The sequence below is a fragment of the Thunnus maccoyii genome, chromosome 5 (genome assembly GCF_910596095.1).
Source record: "Thunnus maccoyii chromosome 5, fThuMac1.1, whole genome shotgun sequence".
Taxonomy (NCBI): domain Eukaryota; kingdom Metazoa; phylum Chordata; class Actinopteri; order Scombriformes; family Scombridae; genus Thunnus; species Thunnus maccoyii.
In genome coordinates, this window is record NC_056537.1 from 460,074 (window position 1) to 480,073 (window position 20,000).

The 20,000-nt window shown below is 45.5% G+C and overlaps 1 protein-coding gene across 2 annotated transcripts in view; it reads right to left on the reverse strand.

Moving 5' to 3' along the window:
* dgkzb (diacylglycerol kinase, zeta b) overlaps positions 1 to 20,000 on the reverse strand; it is a 72,695-nt gene that overhangs the window by 31,821 nt on the left and 20,874 nt on the right. Inside the window, exons 1-14 of one of the 2 annotated variants that reach the window (XM_042410720.1) lie at positions 14,890 to 15,014; positions 13,486 to 14,518; positions 9,898 to 10,006; positions 7,501 to 7,596; positions 7,341 to 7,418; positions 7,203 to 7,259; positions 7,004 to 7,072; positions 6,850 to 6,921; positions 5,341 to 5,457; positions 3,856 to 3,930; positions 3,101 to 3,202; positions 2,066 to 2,148; positions 1,875 to 1,935; positions 1,379 to 1,492 (exon numbers count right to left, since the gene is read on the reverse strand). In XM_042410720.1, coding sequence (XP_042266654.1) covers positions 1,379 to 1,492; positions 1,875 to 1,935; positions 2,066 to 2,148; positions 3,101 to 3,202; positions 3,856 to 3,930; positions 5,341 to 5,457; positions 6,850 to 6,921; positions 7,004 to 7,072; positions 7,203 to 7,259; positions 7,341 to 7,418; positions 7,501 to 7,596; positions 9,898 to 10,006; positions 13,486 to 14,518; positions 14,890 to 14,959 — 2,136 coding nt within the window. In that variant the 5' untranslated portion in view covers positions 14,960 to 15,014. Of the gene's footprint in view, positions 1 to 1,378; positions 1,493 to 1,874; positions 1,936 to 2,065; positions 2,149 to 3,100; positions 3,203 to 3,855; positions 3,931 to 5,340; positions 5,458 to 6,849; positions 6,922 to 7,003; positions 7,073 to 7,202; positions 7,260 to 7,340; positions 7,419 to 7,500; positions 7,597 to 9,897; positions 10,007 to 13,485; positions 14,519 to 14,889; positions 15,015 to 20,000 lie in introns of those variants that run through there. The other variant, XM_042410721.1, reaches the window with a different exon arrangement.

The window sequence follows — 20,000 nt, forward strand, 5'->3', positions numbered from 1 at the left end:
AGTAGAGTTGTGTTAGTGCTCAGTAGAGTTGTGTTAGTGCTCAGTAGAGTTGTGTTAGAGTTCAGTAGAGTTGTGTTAGTGCTCAGTAGAGTTGTGTTAGAGTTCAGTAGAGTTGTGTTAGTGCTCAGTAGAGTTGTGTTAGTGCTCAGTAGAGTTGTGTTAGAGCTCAGTAGAGTTGTGTCAGAGTTCAGTAGAGTTGTGTTAGTGCTCAGTAGAGTTGTGTTAGTGCTCAGTAGAGTTGTGTTAGTGCTCAGTAGAGTTGTGTCAGAGTTCAGTAGAGTTGTGTCAGAGTTCAGTAGAGTTGTGTTAGAGCTCAGTAGAGTTGTGTTAGTGCTCAGTAGAGTTGTGTCAGAGTTCAGTAGAGTTGTGTTAGTGCTCAGTAGAGTTGTGTTAGTGCTCAGTAGAGTTGTGTTAGAGTTCAGTAAAGTTGTGTTACTGCTCAGTAGAGTTGTGTTAGTGCTCAGTAGAGTTATGTTACTGCTCAGTAGAGTTGTGTTGGAGCTCAGTAGAGTTGTGTTAGTGCTCAGTAGAGTTGTGTTAGAGCCCAGTAGAGTTGTGTTAGTGCTCAGTAGAGTTGTGTTAGAGCCCAGTAGAGTTGTGTCAGTGCTCAGTAGAGTTGTGTTAATGCTCAGTAGAGTTGTGTTAGAGTTCAGTAGAGTTGTGTTAGAGCTCAGTAGAGTTGTGTTACTGCTCAGTAGAGTTGTGTTAGTGCTCAGTAGAGTTGTGTTAGAGCTCAGTAGAGTTGTGTTACTGCTCAGTAGAGTTGTGTTAGAGCTCAGTAGAGTTGTGTTAGAGCTCAGTAGAGTTGTGTTAGTGCTCAGTAGAGTTGTGTTAGTGCTCAGTAGAGTTGTGTTAGTGCTCAGTAGAGTTGTGTTAATGCTCAGTAGAGTTGTGTTAATGCTCAGTAGAGTTGTGTTAGAGCTCAGTAGAGTTGTGTTAGAGCTCAGTAGAGTTGTGTTACTGCTCAGTAGAGTTGTGTTAGAGCTCAGTAGAGTTGTGTTAGTGCTCAGTAGAGTTGTGTTAATGCTCAGTAGAGTTGTGTTAGAGCTCAGTAGAGTTGTGTTAATGCTCAGTAGAGTTGTGTTAGAGCTCAGTAGAGTTGTGTTAGAGCTCAGTAGAGTTGTGTTAGAGCTCAGTAGAGTTGTGTTAGAGTTCAGTAGAGTTGTGTTAATGCTCAGTAGAGTTGTGTTAGAGCTCAGTAGAGTTGTGTTAGAGCTCAGTAGAGTTGTGTTAGTGCTCAGTAGAGTTGTGTTAGAGCTCAGTAAAGTTGTGTTAGAGTTCAGTAGAGTTGTGTTAGAGCTCAGTAGAGTTGTGTTACTGCTCAGTAGAATTGTGTCAGAGCTCAGTAGAGCTCCAGTTAAACTCCAGCAGAACTCACCCCTCCCCAGTTGAGCGTCCTGGCCAGGTCGTTGCCCGTTCCCAGAGGGAGGATGGCCACAGGAGGCTGGGGGTGGAGCTTCAGCAGGTCCAACACAGACAGCAGCCATCCCACCTGAACACACACATATTAAGTTTATGTTTTATAATATTGTACTATTACATGCGTTGCTGCCTGCCACAGAGTCGTTAAAGATAAAACTAATTATTAGTAGTGAGTATATCGGTATCAAAGAAACAAATAAAGAGAGATTTCAACAGAAATAAAATGAACATTAGATAAATGATTGATGTGGAAAAGGTAAAATAAAAACATTCAGGTAAAAGCAAGTTTGAAAAGCTGAGAGTTTTGAGTTTTCCTAAATTTCATTGTGAAGGTTTTTAAAGTTTAGTGTAATGTTTAAAAGAAGTACAGCAGCTTTGTTATCTGACAACAAGGAAAAACTTTTTTCCATGTGAGAAGTTTTAATGGCAGCAGTGTTTAATGTTGGACTCACTGTCCCGTCCCCCCCACAGGCCAGGATCCTCAGGTTGGGCACTTTGGCGTACAGCTCCAACCTGCAGGAAACACAAAGCAAAGCCCGGACAGTTAGTTTCATCTGAGACTGACACATGAAGAGCAGGAAGGAAGAAATGAAGGAACTGCAGTGATATAAAGAGACTGAGAAGACTCTGGAGAACTCCTCACCCCTCTCTGGGTCCACCTTTCGTCAGGTCGAACACCTGCCGAGGGTTCAGGTACCACATGAAAGACTGGATGATCTTTGCTCCCTAAAAGGAAGAAAACAGAAGTTTAGAGGGAAAATGTGTTTCTTTAACTTAAACTGGTGCAAATTATTTGTTCCACTCCATAAAAACAGAACAAAATTGTGTTTATTTTCAGCTTTCAGCTTTATTTTTCTTTTTTTATCTCACTATGCAGAATGATTTCAGTCACACTTTTGTCCAGAACTACATTTCTCAGTTTGTAGTGAACAAACAAAACCTGAGTCTGAGATCTTTGATTTGATGTTTGTTGAACATCATGCAGTAAAATCCACCAAACTCAAGAAAACTCTTCTGAAGCTGCTGAATATAATCATTTTGACCAGTTGTGCAGAAAAAGAAGAACAATAAACCAAACATGTTCTGAAATCATCAGTGGATTCTTCTGTTTCCCACAGAAATGTGTCGTCAACAACTTTGTTGGATAAAATGTAACAATTTAAAGAGCAACTTAACACACCTGAAAGTCTTGTTTTTGTTGACCTCTAGTGGTAACTTCTCACCTCACTGCAGTGACGTCATAGTGTACTCCATCACTGTTACCTTATCTTTGCCCAAACCTGGTGCCTGCATTACCCACAATGCACCTGGAGATTGTGGTGTGTGATGCTAGTAGTGGCTAATGTAGCCTGGAGCTACATTATTTTATTACTTTTCAATGCACACTGTGACATCGTCAGTGACATCATTAGCTCACTCTGGAGACGCTTTATTCTAGCTTTTACACAGAGAAAATACCTGCAGTTCACCTTTAATTTACTCTTTAAAGATTTCTGGGGACCTGATGGACATTTGTCACTACTGGCTGTCATTTTCAGACCAAATGTTTCATCATATAATTAAAAAAATCAATTGATAAGGTAAATAGTCTATAGTGAGCTGGATTTGGTGGATCTTTCAACAGGCTCCTTCCACTGATGTATTATACTGGATGTAGCGAGCAGGGATGTTAAAGTACCTGATTTCCGCCACTCTTTGGGTTAACGAACACCAGCAGAGGCTTCATGAGCTGAGAGGGAAGAGGCTTCACCAGGAAGGGCTTCCAGCGGCCATCTTGGAGCTGAGAGACATATATATCATACTAACTTATTAACCTTAATACAATGTTAATAACAGCCTCAATATAACAGTCCTTGAACATTTAGGTTTGCCCCAGGGGTCCATTCTATTATTCCTCATTTATATAAACGGTTTACCAAATGTTGTCCCATAATGCTTGCAGATGACATAACCTTAGTTCTGTCACTCTAATTTTCAGTCATCTGCTAATGCAGAATCATTTTAAAGTAAACAAACTGTCTCTAAATATTACAAAATCAAATTTTTATTATTTTCATCTAAGATCTCACGTGTGTGTTCAGTAATGACACACCTTAAGTAAAAAAAAACGAAATTCCTTGGAATAATAATCAGGTCAATAATCAGATAATGCAGGTCTCTCCAGACTACTGCGATTCTCTCTGGGTTAAAACTTTAGAGCAGATTTAAAAAAAAAATTAATTTTGGTTTTATAATCTTTTTTTTTTTTTAATAGTCTGACTTTGTTTTTCTTGTATATTCATGTATGTTTGTATGTTATTATTAGAGGTATTTTTCCTCTCCCTGCACATGATTTCTTTTCTTGTTGTTTGATTTTTTTGTATTTGTTCAACTTTACACAATTCTTTGTCTGACATTTATTAACTGATGTTTGTTGTGTCGTCTCTTCCTCACCTCCGCTCCCTTCTTGCTCGACTTGTTGCATTTCAGCGACGTCCTTTTCTTCTTTTTACTGGACTTCAGAGACGTCTACAGAAAAGAAGACAAACACACACATCAGTGGCTGTATGTGTGTGTGTTTAATACACAGTGTGAGGACCTGTCACACACACACTGTGGGGACCAACCACCCTTATGAGGACCAACCTCCCTAATGGGGATCAACCACCCTTATGAGGACCAACCACCCTTATGGGGACCAACCTCCCTTATGGGGACCAACCACCTTTATGAGGACCAACCTCCCTTATGGGGACCAACCTCCCTAATGGGGATCAACCACCCTTATGAGGACCAACCACCCTTATGGGGACCAACCTCCCTTATGGGGACCAACCACCTTTATGAGGACCAACCACCCTTATGGGGACCAACCTCCCTTATGGGGACCAACCACCTTTATGAGGACCAACCACCCTTATGGGGACCAACCTCCCTTATGGGGACCAACCACCCTTATGGGGACCAACCTCCCTTATGGGGACCAACCACCTTTATGAGGACCAACCACCCTTATGGGGACCAACCACCTTTATGGGGACCAACCTCCCTTATGGGGACCAACCACCTTTATGAGGACCAACCACCCTTCTGGGGACCAACCACCTTTATGGGGACCAACCTCCCTTATGGGGACCAACCACCTTTATGAGGACCAACCACCCTTATGGGGACCAACCTCCCTTCTGGGGACCAACCACCCTTATGGGGACCAACCTCCCTTCTGGGGACCAACCACCTTTATGAGGACCAACCACCCTTATGGGGACCAACCTCCCTTCTGGGGACCAACCACCTTTATGGGGATCAACCACCCTTATGGGGACCAACCTCCCTTATGGGGATCAACCACCCTTATGGGGACCAACCTCTCTTCTGGGGACCAACCACCTTTATGGGGATCAACCACCCTTATGGGGACCAACCTCCCTTATGGGGATCAACCACCCTTATGGGGACCAACCTCCCTTATGGGGACCAACCACCTTTATGGGGACCAACCACCCTTATGGGGACCAACCACCTTTATGGGGACCAACCACCCTTATGGGGACCAACCACCTTTATGGGGACCAACCTCTCTTATGGGGACCAACCACCCTTATGGGGACCAACCACCTTTATGGGGACCAACCACCTTTATGGGGACCAACCACCTTTATGGGGACCAACCACCTTTATGGGGACCAACCACCCCTATGAGGACCAATCATCCTTGTATGTATGTGTGTGCATGCGTGCACCTGTGCGTGTGTGGTCGTGCATGTGTGTGTGTGTGGTTGTGTGTGTGGTCGTGCATGTGTGTGTGTGTGGTTGTGTGTGTGGTCGTGCATGTGTGTGTGTGTGGTTGTGTGTGTGGTCGTGCATGTGTGTGTGTGTGGTTGTGTGTGTGGTTATGTGTGTGTGTGTGTGTGTGGTTGTGTGTGTGTGTGTGTGTACCTGCGGTCTGCGGACCCTGATGATCCAGGTGGGAGGGACGATGACGGCAGCGTGAGCTCCCAGCGAGCAGCACTCCTCGATCTGCTGCAGCATGAAGCATGTCACCTTGTTGTGATACTGAAACACAGACAGGAAGTGACCTCACTGATACTGAAACACAGACAGGAAGTGACCTCACTGATACTGAAACACAGACAGGAAGTGACCTCACTGGGACACTGACACTGTTGCTAGATGATGTTTCTAGTTTTCTGTTTCTGTTTCTATAAAGTAAATCTGTTTTTTGTGTTTCTTCAGGACAGCAGCTCTGTGGAGACACACCGTCAGCCCTGCTTGGTTTTTCTTTTATCAATGAATGAATGATTGATTATTTGTTTTATCAATGAATGATTGATTGATTTTACAGAGGTGCAGCTACAGTGAGCTCAGAGCTTGTAATTCTGCATTTCACAGTAAATATCTTTGTAATTGTCCACCCAGTACATGTTTCTGTCATCCTGAAGTCTCTTCTTAAAGACAAACATGCTTTCATAATGTAACGTCAGCTTGAACTTCGGGGGCGTCGAGTTTAAGACGTGTTTGTTTTCTTGTTTTCAGGCAGCATGGAAAAAGGTAAATAATTACACAACATCCGTACCTTCTGTACAACCGACCTCCTCAAAAAGTAGATTCAGTTCTCACTTTTTATTTTTTACTTAATTGTTTTTAGTAAAATCAAACAACAGAACAGTGTAGGCTGCTTCTATCTAGAGGGTTACTTTCCCAAATGTGTTTATTAAAAACACACAAACAAACAAATAAACACAAAATATAATTAAGTCTTCCATTTCTTTCCAAATGTAGCTGTTAATCAAAAGATGAAAGGTAAAGTCCTGCCTTTCTCACACCGAATATTTGCCCAAACAATGGAAAAATGAAATGAAACAGCAAAGATAATAACGAGGATGGTTCAGTCACTTTTTAAAGCAAACACGTAAATTTTGTTAAACAGCTAAAATTACAGAATAATTAATAAAGAGAAGAAAACAAAGTGTCTCAGTTAATCAACCACCAGCTGCAGCTTTACAACTCCTGAGTGTGTTAAACTGAGTAAATGTGGATTTTAATTCATATTAATACAAACTTTTTATCTAAACTGCTGATTACACTGACTTATCTGGTACATGTGACCCATCAAACTTAGTTGAAAATGTTTTTGAGTATTTGTATATTTTTGTTTAATGTTTATAGGTATTCACAATTATTTTGCTACGCTTTTTGTTCTCTCTCTTCTTCAGATATCTAATCTTGCTGTATCTAATGTTGCTGAACCAAAGCTTGGTTAGTATCATCTGCTCCTCTTGTGTTTTGTTGATTTGCTGAATGACGTCAGAAACAACATCCAGACTTCACCAAACTAACTTCACCTGAAACTAAACACAAATGTGCACCAACATGTGAAATAATGCTGCAGCACACACCGAGTTAATGCACAATGTATTTGGTTTCTGTTCTCTATAACAGACTTACCGCCTGTTTGCACCACGAGCAGCTGATGGCAACAATCTCTTTGCTGTGAAATGAAAACTTCTGTTGAAAACCCTGTTGGAGAGAGAAGCAGATCAGATCTCTGGAGTCTGTCAGTGAACTAAAGTTAAAGATGCCAACGGATGGAGACCTTCACCTTCCCACACTGTCGACATTTCCCCGTCTGACGTCTCCTGTGGACCCAGTGATGTCGCACCACGTTGGACTGTGAAACACAACCAGCGTTAACACAAGAGGAGTCGATAACCTTTGATCTTCTGCATTAATGTAAACTCTTAGAGAGAAGTTGAGTGTCCTCAGACACTAGCGGGGTAACTAGTTTGACAGACACTGACCTCTCGGACAGCTCGAGATCCTGGTTCCCTGAATGACGGCTTGCACCTGAAATTAATCTGATCACAAAGAGAAGAAACTGTGAGGAGAGAAACTCTCAGAGGACCACTGATAATAATCCAGAAGGTTCGAGAGTTTACCTTCTCCAGCTGCTCCATACACATGGTGTGGACCGATATCTTACAGCCTGCACATTTCTTCCTCGCCACGGACTTTTGCTGCAGGAGAGAATCACAGACGCGTCACAGAGAGACATGTTGTTCTGTAGCAGCGGGATTCAGAGCAGAGTTTCTAACTCACCAGTGATTTAGCGATGCAGTACTGCTCTCCAACGTAGCAGAAGTCTCCAGACCCGCTCGTCTCAAACCAGATGTGTTCGCCAAACTGAGCGTTGTCCTGCAAACAACAAGTCACGTTAAGTCACAGAGAAGGTGCCTCAACAGGCTTCAGCAAGTCTGCTGAGGAGCAGTGAGGAGCAGTGATGATCAGTGAGGAGCAGTGAGGAGCAGTGGTGATCAGTGAGGAGCAGTGATGATCAGTGAGGAGCAGTGATGATCAGTGAGGAGCAGTGAGGAGCAGTGGTGATCAGTGAGGAGCAGTGAGGAGCAGTGGTGATCAGTGAGGAGCAGTGATGATCAGTGAGGAGCAGTGATGATCAGTGAGGAGCAGTGAGGAGCAGTGATGATCAGCGAGGAGCAGTGAGGAGCAGTGGTGATCAGTGAGGAGCAGTGATGATCAGTGAGGAGCAGTGAGGAGCAGTGGTGATCAGTGAGGAGCAGCGAGGAGCAGCGAGGAGCAGTGAGGAGCAGTGGTGATCAGTGAGGAGCAGTGATGATCAGTGAGGAGCAGTGAGGAGCAGTGATGATCAGCGAGGAGCAGTGATGAGCAGTGATGATCAGTGTTGATTAGTGAGGAGCAGTGAGGAGCAGTGAGGAGCAGTGAGGAGCAGTGGTGATCAGTGAGGAGCAGTGAGGAGCAGTGGTGATCAGTGAGGAGCAGTGGTGATCAGTGAGGAGCAGTGAGGAGCAGTGAGGAGCAGCGAGGAGCAGTGATGATCAGTGAGGAGCAGCGAGGAGCAGTGAGGAGCAGTGGTGATCAGTGAGGAGCAGTGAGGAGCAGTGAGGAGCAGTGATGATCAGTGGGGAGCAGTGAGGAGCAGTGAGGAGCAGCGAGGAGCAGTGAGGAGCAGTGAGGAGCAGTGGTGATCAGTGATGAGCAGTGATGATCAGTGAGGAGCAGTGAGGAGCAGTGATGATCAGTGAGGAGTAGCGAGGAGCAGCGAGGAGCAGTGATGATCAGTGATGATCAGTGATGATCAGTGATGATCAATGTTGATTAGTGAGGAGCAGTGAGGAGCAGTGAGGAGCAGTGAGGAGCAGTGAGGATCAGTGTTGATTAGTGAGGAGCAGTGAGGAGCAGTGAGGATCAGCGAGGAGCAGTGAGGAGCAGCGAGGAGCAGTGATGATCAGTGAGGATCAGCGAGGAGCAGCAAGGAGCAGTGATGATCAGTGAGGAGCAGTGAGGAGCAGTGAGGAGCAGTGAGGAGCAGTGATGATCAGTGGGGAGCAGTGAGGAGCAGTGAGGAGCAGCGAGGAGCAGTGAGGAGCAGTGATGATCAGTGAGGAGCAGTGAGGAGCAGTGAGGAGCAGTGATGATCAGTGAGGAGCAGTGAGGAGCAGCGAGGAGCAGTGAGGAGCAGCGAGGAGCAGTGTTGATCAGTGAGGAGCAGCGAGGAGCAGCGAGGAGCAGCGAGGAGCAGTGTTGATCAGTGAGGAGCAGTGGTGATCAGTGAGGAGCAGTGAGGAGCAGCGAGGAGCAGTGTTGATCAGTGGTGATCAGTGAGGAGCAGTGAGGAGCAGCGAGGAGCAGTGAGGAGCAGTGAGGAGCAGTGAAGAGCAGTGATGATCAGCGAGGAGCAGTGAGGAGCAGTGAGGAGCAGTGATGATCAGTGAGGAGCAGCGAGGAGCAGCGAGGAGCAGTGAGGAGTAGTGAGGAGCAGTGATGATCAGTGAGGAGCAGTGAGGAGCAGTGAGGAGCAGTGATGATCAGTGTTGATCAGTGAGGAGCAGTGAGGAGCAGTGAAGAGCAGTGATGATCAGTGAGGAGCAGCGAGGAGCAGTGAGGATCAGTGAGGAGTAGTGAGGAGCAGTGAGGAGCAGCGAGGAGCAGTGAGGAGCAGTGAGGAGCAGCGAGGAGCAGTGATGATCAGTGTTGATCAGTGAGGAGCAGTGAGGAGCAGTGAGGAGCAGTGGTGATCAGTGAGGAGCAGTGAAGAGCAGTGATGATCAGTGAGGAGCAGCGAGGAGCAGTGAGGAGCAGTGGTGATCAGTGATGATCAGTGAGGAGCAGCGAGGAGCAGTGAGGATCAGTGAGGAGCAGCGAGGAGCAGCGAGGAGCAGTGAGGAGCAGTGAGGAGCAGCGAGGAGCAGTGAGGAGCAGCGAGGAGCAGCGAGGAGCAGTGAGGAGCAGTGAGGAGCAGCGAGGAGCAGTGAGGAGCAGTGGTGATCAGTGATGATCAGTGAGGAGCAGCGAGGAGCAGTGAGGATCAGTGATGATCAGTGAGGAGCAGTGAGGAGCAGCGAGGAGCAGTGAGGAGCAGTGAGGAGCAGTGAGGAGCAGCGAGGAGCAGTGAGGAGCAGCGAGGAGCAGCGAGGAGCAGTGAGGAGCAGTGAGGAGCAGTGAGGAGCAGTGACTTACGCTCCAGTCCACGGTGCTGCTGGGCTCCTGCAGCGGCTCCGTCTGTCCGGACGGCGTCACGGTGGGAGGAGTCACGGCGTGCTGCAGGCCCGGCTTGGCGATGGCTTTCCTGAAAGAGGACAGAAGAAGAAGAAGAAGCGTTTTGAGGAGAATCTGTGTTGACGCGTCTCTGCTGCTCGTTAGAGACGCTCTGACGTTAGTCTGGCAGCTTCGTCATTAACATACAGGAAGCTGCTCATCATCATCATCATTAATGAGCTCCAGCTTCCTGTCAGCATAACTCTACTGGTCCATGTATTCCTGCAGCTCTCAGTAGTAACGACTTCATGAGCTTCTTAACGATAAAATTCTAACTATTAGAGACTAAATTAAGCAACAGGCTCCGATTTATCCACAAACACAGGAACCTTAGAAACAGCCGTAAAACCGAACTAACTTCAACGATTTCTTCATCCAAACCATCAACCTGTCTCTTAGATCCCATCCCAACTAGGCTGCTTCAGGAAGTCTTACCCTTAGTGAGCACTTCTTTACTAGATATGATCAGTCTGTCTTTAGTAACAGGCTATGTACCACAGTCCTGTAAAGTCTCCTTGTATCCTAAATATCCTTGAGAAAGCAGTCTCTAATCAGTTATGTGACTTTCTACATAATAGTTTATTTGAGGATTTTCAGTCAGGATTTAGAGGCATCATAGCACAGAGACAGCACTGGTGAAAGTCACTAATGACCTCCTAACTGCATCGGACAAAGGATTTGTTTCTATACTTGTCCTGTTAGATCTTAGTGCTGCATTTGACACAATTGACCATCAAATCCTTTTGCAGAGACTGGAACATTTAATTGGCATTAAAGGAACTGCATTAAGCTGGTTTAAGTCCTATTTATCAGACCGATTTCAGTTTGTACATGTTAATGATGAATCCTCCGTGAAGGCAAAAGTTAGACACGGAGTTCCACAAGGTTCTGTACTTGGACCAATTCTATTCACCTTGTATATGCTTCCTTTAGGTAATATTATTAGGAAACACTCCATAAATGTTCATTGTTATGCAGACGATACCCAATTATATTTATCAATGAAGCCAGATGAACCCAATCAGTTAAACAAACTCCAAACATGCCTTAACGACATAAAGACCTGGATGACCTGCAATTTTCTACTACTAAATTCAGATAAAACTGAAGTTATTGTGCTTGGCCCTAAACACCTTAGAAACACATTATCTAATGATAAAGCTGCTCTGGATGGCATTACCCTGGCCTCCAGCACCACCGTAAGGAATCTGGGAGTTATCTTTGATCAGGATATGTCCTTTAACTCCCACATAAATCAAATCTCAAGGACTGCCTTTTTTCACTTAGGTAATATCACAAAAATCACATCCTGTCCCTAAAAGATGCAGAAAAACTAGTTCACGCTTTTGTTAGGCTGGATTATTGCAATTCCTTATTATCAGGCTGCTCTAACAAGTCTCTAAAGACTCTCCAGCTGGTCCAGAACGCAGCTGCACGTGTTCTGACTAAAACTAGAAAAAGAGACCACATTTCTCCCATTTTAGCTTCACTACATTGGCTTCCTGTAAAATTTAGAATAGAATTTAAAATCCTTCTCCTAACTTACAAAGCCCTTAATGGTCAGGCACCATCATATCTTGAAGAGCTCATAGTACCGTATTATCCCACTAGAACACTGCGCTCCCAGTATGCAGCTTACTGGTGGTCCCTACAGTCTTTAAAAGTAGAATGGGAGGCAGAGCCTTCAGCTATCAGGCTCCTCTTCTATGGAACCATCTACCAGATTCAGTCCGGGGTGCAGACACCCTCTCTATGTTTAAGAGTAGGCTTAAAACTTTCCTTTTTGATAAAGCTTATAGTTAGGGCCGACCAGGCTCGCCTTGGATCAGCCCTTAGTTATGCTGCTATAGGCCTAGACTGCTGGGGGACTTCCCATGATGCACTGAGCTCCTCTCTCCTCCTCCTCCTCTCCATCTGTATGCATTCATGTAACATCAATGCATGTCACTAACTTTGCTTCTTCTCCAGAGTTTTTGTGCTTTCTCATCTCACAGGAGACCTTCCATTGCTGCTATTATTATAGTTATATTTTCTATAATTTTGATTATTATTAACATTGTTATTATTGTTGTTATTCTGCTTCTCTGTGTCTCCCTCTTTCTTTCTCTCTCCCTCCATCCATCATATAATCATGATAACAAGTATTTATTACAACTTCTCCTATGAAAACATATTTGATATTATTACTATATTGTCATCCATGATCTGTTTATATCTGCTGACAGCTGCATTAACGAGTGTTATAAACCACTTATTAACTCTGCATAGACTAATTAATAATGATAAATAGGAGACATCTTGTGTGCAGCAATTAAACATTTGAAATCAATATTTACATATTCAGAGATCAGACACAAATTATTATGAAATCTCGTCCTAAAACACGACTGAAGGAGGTTTTTAAAGTTTGATGTACTGATTTCTGTCTGATCTCATGTTATTTGCATTTCAGGAAGTCGTACAAACATTTCAGGAGTCTTTTGTTTGCGGACCGACTGACTGATGAACCTTAGCAACCAGCTGCTGGATCAGTGTTTGGTTGGTGAGTCACTGGTGTCTTTGTTAGCTGCTAATGAGCTTCGGCTCCATGGAGGATGTTTGTGTCTGCAGCAGAATCTCAGGCTGACACCACAAATGATTTCAATGATAAATGATATTTATGTTTCATGTGCAGCAACGTGTGTCGTTTGTCTCTGAATGTCACAAACTGTCTCTTATGTCCTGCGTGACTTTTACACTCTGACTTCTGTTGTGAATATAAAACTCAGTATAAACATGTTAAACCTTGTCACAGAGGAATATGCAGGCGAGGAGAGGACAGAGCTGAATATTTGTATATTTTATATGGCTACTCGTGGACCGGCGGTAGATTATAGAGACTTGCACTGCGGATCCGCCAACAATTATGAAGATTCACTATCCAAGTTTCCATCCAAATGTAAAATCAGCAAAATAAAATGTGCCTTAATGCAACTTAATCATATTTTGGTTGAAATCTCTGGAAAAAGTGCAGCTTGAGTTCTCAAGGACGAAACGAAGCCTCCAGTTCTCCTGTTCATACTGGACCATCTCACACAATTTATGTTCAATTAACATTCAACTCTTCATTAACTGCCACCAGGATCTTTGCCTAATTTAACTCCATGAGCCTGACATATCTTAACCAGAGTTTATTTATCACACTGCAGAGAGCAAAAATTATAAAAACATCAGATGCAGAAAAACTTAATCAAACAGAATCTGGAGTTTTGCAGAATCATCAAATCAGTGAAGAACAGCTGATTGTACAGGTGAGAGTTTGATACTACTGCAGGATGAAGTTTGATTACATTACAACACTACATAAAATAACTTATATTTACTCGTTTGCACAAACAAGATCAATATAAAAATATATAATATATAAATCTTCAGGACATGAATGGGTGAATAAAATGAAAGTGAATGGAAACAGCAGCAGGGAGCGAGCAGCTAACTGCAGCCGCCATGTTGGCGGTCGGGACTACATACAGCAGGAAGGCGCTCCAGCTCTCCAGACGCGAGTCGTAGCCGAGCGGGCTGAGGGCCCCGGGGCCCCTGTAGAAGGCCGGGTGGCTGAGGTAAAAGACGGAGCTCCTGCGGCTGGGCAGCGGGGGGCCTCTCCCCGGCCAGGGGCTCCCCGCCTTGGAGATGGTGGAGATCCTCCTCCTCTTCCTCTGGCTGGAGGCGCGGCGGCCGCAGGGGGCGGAGTCACCTGAGAACACCTGAGACGAGTTCCTGCGGAGGCAGCGAGGAGCCCGGATCAGCGGCCGTGACGCCGGCGGCAGCTGCGGAGTCTTCCTCATCATCTCCTGGGCGGCGGCGGCGGAGGAGGACGGGGAGGAGGCGGCGGCGTGCTGATCAGACCAGGAGACATTGTCATCTTCCTCCACCAGCTGCTCCGCCTCTGACAGCTGACTAGCTTCTGATTGGCTGTCGTTAGAGTAATCGCTGCTGTCGCTGTCTCCGTCTGAGTGCAGGCTGCTGGAGCGTGAGAACATCCTCCTGCTGTTGGCCCCGTCCCTCACCTCCACCTGCTGCTCCCCGGCTGGTAGCCCCGCCCCCAGGCCTTCGACCTCGTCCTCCTCCGTCATCTGGATCAGGCTGGCCAGCAGCATGGACGGGCCCAGCAGGTGGGTGTCGATGGTGCGCAGCTTGCCCACCTTCTTCCTGCACACGGCGAACCTGGGGTTGAGGCTGGGCGTGGTGGTGCTGGAGCGCCGCCGGCTGTGTCCCGCCCACCTGTTGTGTCTGGACGTCTTCGCCAGGCGTCCGCCGCCCGCGCACGGCGGCCCCACCTGCAGCTGCACGCTGGAGCGCCGCCGCTGCGTCAGGGTGGAGGAAGGCAGCCCGACGTTGGACCTGCGGCGGGCCTTGCTGGTCGGGACGGCCACGCTAGGCCTCCTCTGGCGGCAGGACGCCGCGTCCGCCTGCAGAGCTGCTTCCTTCCTCCTAAAGTGACGACGGAAAAACGTGTCCATGTCGGACGCAGAGCGGGACGGACTCCTGAAAGGCTCCTCTGAGGCTGTCGGACGCAAACAACAGTTACAGAGAGCAGAGCGGAAACGACAGGTCATCTACAGGAGGGAGGAGCTTCAGTCATGACACAAAACAAAAAACATTTTAAAATCTACTTCCTGTAAACTCACAGGTCAGCTCTAAGTACGTCAGCCCACACCAGGCAGTAACATGCATCTCCAGTGACCACTTGTGATCGGATCTCACTTCTCCGCTTTATATGCTAATAAACACAAACATGTAAAGACCAAACGCGTTGTTGTTTTTAACCAGCGGGAGGCAGCGACGCACTTCCTGTGCCTAGTCTGCTGGAAATTAAAAGAAGAAGAAGAGGAAGCACTTTAACATGACGCCTTTGGTGCGCTACTCAGTACGTACTTCCACTTACGCAGAGGTCGTCGAGTAGGCGTCCTTCAGCGTACACGCTGCTACAAGAATGTGGCCACATGCGGCCCAGAACGCCTCCCAATGTGTTCTGGGCGATCAGATCTCAGTGCGTCTTGGGTGCGTTCACACCTGTACTGAGCCGTCCACTAGTCATCGGATCACCTGAGACGCATGTTAACGCAGGTGTGAACAGAGTCTCTGACTGATCATCACATCATGTCACACTGAACATTCACAGCAGACTGATAGTTACTAAGAAGTAGTTAGTTAATAATTATTACAAAAAGGACATTTCTCCTTACGCCAAAATGATGCAAATGTCCATTGCTGGTGTACGGTGGCCCATAAGGACAAAATACAGACATGAATTAAATTCGTAAGAGACCAGCAGGAAGCTCCGGGTCTGAAAAATGAACCAATGAGGAAGTAGCTTCAACCCGCATTCTCTCTAATGGCCAGCGGGGGGCGACTCCGCTAGTCTACGAGAAAACGACCCTTCTCACTTGATTCACGTTTTTCAGCTGAGAACAATTTGTTTTAATGGTTTTAGGCCTATTTTTCGCTAATGAAAATTAGCATTAGCATTATCACAGTTAACCATAGACTGTAAGTGCACCGTGCTAACCATGCTAGCAGCTAGAGTTAGCATCAGCTCCACCCTCTCGTCCAAATATGGTCACTGGTCACTTCTGGCTCCAATAATCGAAGATGGTGACGATCAAATGGTTAAACTCGAGGGGTCAAAACGGCAGTTCACAAACCAACGGGTGACGTCACGGTGACGACGTCCATGTTTTTGGTTACAGATGAATCTCACCTGGAGAAGAAGGAGCAGCAGCAACATGTTTTATGGAAGCTGTTCAGAGAAACCATGAAGGTTTATTCTGTTAACAGAACATTTATCTGTGATATTCAGCGGTTGTGGATTTGCAACAACAGATAATTATTTCTCATATTGATTTTGACACATAAAATGAATCAAAAGAAACGCTGAACGTGCGGCTCAGGCAGGAACATGTGACTTATCTTAGCCACCATTAACAACCTGCGCTAACAGAGGAAACCTTCATAAAATCTCATAAAATAAAAACTAACCCACTATGAACACTTTCCATAAATCATGTTGTTGATGGAGCTCATCACGCCCCCTGCTGGCTGGGACCACTTCCTGTTTACCTGTTTACATTTCTCCTTTTTGTTTGTTTTTTTAGTATTTGTTGTATTTCCTTAATGTTCATGTTTTTACTTTTGTATGTGTTTTGTCCTTTGGGGCCACCGTACGTGTATATTAGGTTACGTTTGTATCTGTGACTGCAGGATTGTGACCGTTCACACATTCAACCACTGTGTGCAGACAGAGATTACAGGTCAGCCTGACGTGTCTGATCAAATCGTCTCTCAGCAGAAACCGTTTGGGGAAAGTCAGTTAAAGTCCTCCAGTCAGGTGTCCATCAGTCAACAGGAGAATCTTTCATATCAGATGGTTTTACTGGTCTGAACGTTTCTCTATCACAGCTCTGTGAAAGGATGAAATCTTCAGGGTGTGAAGGTTCAGGACGCCGCCTGATGCCGTCGCTCCAAACAACACCATCAGGTTCAGGTTGTTTTACTGTGAGCAGCTTCCAATAATATAACATATTATTTATAATATCTCTGTCTGTGCTCATGTGTATCCTGTGTGTTGCATTAACCTGTGAAGCTAACAGTCAGCGGTGGGTAAAGAAACGTTTTCAGCCGTCGAGTCAATCAACAGGAAATTAATCAGCAGCTATTTTCATAATTCAGTCATTTTTAAGCAAAAATTAGTTGGATTTAGCGTCTCAGATGTGATGATTTAACACTTTTCTTTGCCATATGTGACTGTAAACTGAACTCAACACAACTAAAACCTTCAGATATTCATCAACTGTCACATATGACAAAGAAAAACAGCAAATCTTCTCATCTGAGAAGCTGGAAGCAGCTAATATTTACTATCCAGTATCAAAATAGTTGCAGATTAATTTTCTTTCTATATCTCTAAGCAGCTTATCCGTATATTTCCTGCAGTGCTAAAGTGTTGAGTTGTGTCTGTCGGTGTGAAGCGGTGCATCACCTGACCCGGCGGGACGGGAGGAGCATGAATTATAAAAGAGTGAGAGGAAGTGCTGGCGAGCAGCACGGTGACAGGAAGCTGTCATCACCGCTGTGACACAGACAACAACAGTAATTAAGGCCACGGCGACCCGCTGGCTTCCCGCCCTCCCAACAAACACATTACACCAGTAATTAGTCTGCACCGCTGGGTTCACTGATCCACCGCCAGCAGCTCACACCGTCTTTCATCTGCAGTCATCATCTGTTCATAATCCCACAAAAGTCTTCGCATGTCTCATCCTGTCCGACCAACAGTTCAAAACACAAAATATTTTATATCATATTTTAGCTTCAACCAGGAAATATTTTACATTTTTTCATTAGATTTGTTTGAAAATGATTAAAATAAATAAATATTTGCCTTTTTTTCTGCCAGATGACACCAGACTGTAAAGCAGCAGCTCTACTTTATCATCTAACCAGGGGCCGACCAGGGGCCGACAAAGGGCCGATCAGGGGCTGACCAAGGGCTGACCAGGGGCTGACCAAGGGCCGATAAAGGGCCGACCAGGGGCCGACAAAGGGCCGATCAGGGGCCGACAAAGGGCTGACCAGGGGCTGACCAGGGGCCGACAAAGGGCCGATCAGGGGCCGACAAAGGGCTGACCAGGGGCTGACCAAGGGCCGATAAAGGGCCGACCAGGGGCCGACAAAGGGCCGATCAGGGGCCGACAAAGGGCTGACCAGGGGCTGACCAGGGGCCGACAAAGGGCTGACCAGGGGCCGAGAAAGGGCTGACCAGGGGCTGACAAGGGGCCGACAAAGGGCTGACCAGGGGCCGACAAAGGGCTGACCAGGGGCCGAGAAAGGGCTGACCAGGGGCTGACCAGGGGCCGACAAAGGGCTGACCAGGGGCCGACAAAGGGCTGACCAGGGGCTGACCAGGGGCTGACCAGGGGCCGACAAAGGGCTGACCAGGGGCCGACAAAGGGCTGACCAGGGGCCGAGAAAGGGCTGACCAGGGGCTGACCAGGGGCCGACAAAGGGCTGACCAGGGGCCGACAAAGGGCTGACCAGGGGCTGACCAGGGGCTGACCAGGGGCCGACAAAGGGCTGACCAGGGGCCGAGAAAGGGCTGACCAGGGGCTGACCAGGGGCCGACAAAGGGCTGACCAGGGGCCGACAAAGGGCTGACCAGGGGCTGACCAAGGGCCGACAAAGGGCCGACAAAGGGCCGACCAGGGGCTGACCAAGGGCCGACAAAGGGCCGACAAAGGGCTGACCAGGGGCCGACAAAGGGCTGACCAGGGGCCGACAAAGGGCCGACCAGGGGCTGACCAGGGGCCGACCAGGGGCCGACAAAGGGCCGACCAGGGGCCGACCAGGGGGCCACTAAAGATGGAGTGATCTGCCTACTCGGGGCCGTGCTAGAAGTATTTCTCTAGTTCTTTTATACTAAATACTCAAAATACTTCATTACAAGTAAAGTACAGATGTATTAGAAGCAAAAGTTACTTAAAGTATCAAAAGTATTTATTTAAAATGTAATTAAAAGTATTTATTTTGCAAAATGGTATTTTGATGTTTATAACAACACTGACTCAAAGTTGATTTAATGTAGATCTCTAATTAATTACAAACATATAAATAATATAAAATCCAGCTGGAAGTTTAAAGTAGCATCAAGTGGAAATACTCGAGTACTTTACTACCAGTAAACGTCCTTTCTGCTGTTTTCTTCTGATTCCAATGACAGAAAACATAAATAAATAATTAAAGTATCGACAGAAAACATAAATAAATAATTAAAGTCCTTCCAGACTGAAGCTACGCTCGTGTTTCATGTGTGTGATGGTGAAAATAAATCAGCTGTTTCCTGCATCACTTTTAAAAGGCTTTATATTGTTATTGCTGACACACTCAGGCTCTGTACTTGTTTACTTTTACTCATTATTTAGTATTTTCATTATCAGCTGTTCTTTATGTAAATATTCCAAACATGAGTTCCAACTTGTCAGATGTGATGATTTGATGTTTTTCTTTGTCATTCATGACGTAAACTGAATATTTTTGCGTGGTGGTTTGTTGCTGACGTGAAGACGTATGAACATCCTCACTTTCACCTGCAGCCTGTCTGACCATCAGCCAATCACAGCGCTCAGGTTACCCTCTGACATCACTCAGCTTTCTGCTCATTCACAGCCAGGTAACGTGACGCGGCTCCGGCCTGCAGATCCTCCAGTACGACAGTAAACAAAGCATCTGTGTCAGTGAGGTGAATGAAGAGCACAACGTTTCCCACTAAAGATGTTTGAGGTATAAACTGTGTTTCATGTGATAAACGACTTTATTCTGATAAACGTTATAGATAATAAGACATCTGAAGACGTCACGTTGGACTGACGTCTTCAGATGTCTTTGTCACTTTTTCTGATGTTTTAAAGATTAAACGATTAATAATAATCAACATATTAAAATAAGAATCATTAACTGTAGACTGACATGAATGTTCACTTCTAGTACTTTGTTGTTTTTTTGACATATATTCAGTTTCGTTTGGATCCTTTTCTTGATATTATTTAGAAGCAATAATCTCTGCTGTCTGTCTCCTTCATGTTTAACTCTGCTGCAGCTGAAGCTCATATTTATTTATTTATTTATGATCATGTTGTTAACGTCTTTAAATGTTTACTCAGCCAATCATCACGTCTGGAACAGTTATTGTTCTGTCCGTTAACTAATCAATGAATCCACCAGCTGTTTCATCCCTACATGTGACCATTAGAGCTACCTGATAATTGATTATTTTATAAACTGACACAACTAATCAATCAATCAATCAGAAATCAATAATGAAGATAATGCAACAAGATAACTTCTATTGTACAATCACTTCCTGTTTGTAGTGAATATAAAATGCAAGATCAATATGCTATATAGATTATTATTAATGCATCAACTAGCTGATCGATTACTGATCATAAAAACAATAAACTGTTCAAACTGTTTCTAACTGAAATCAATAT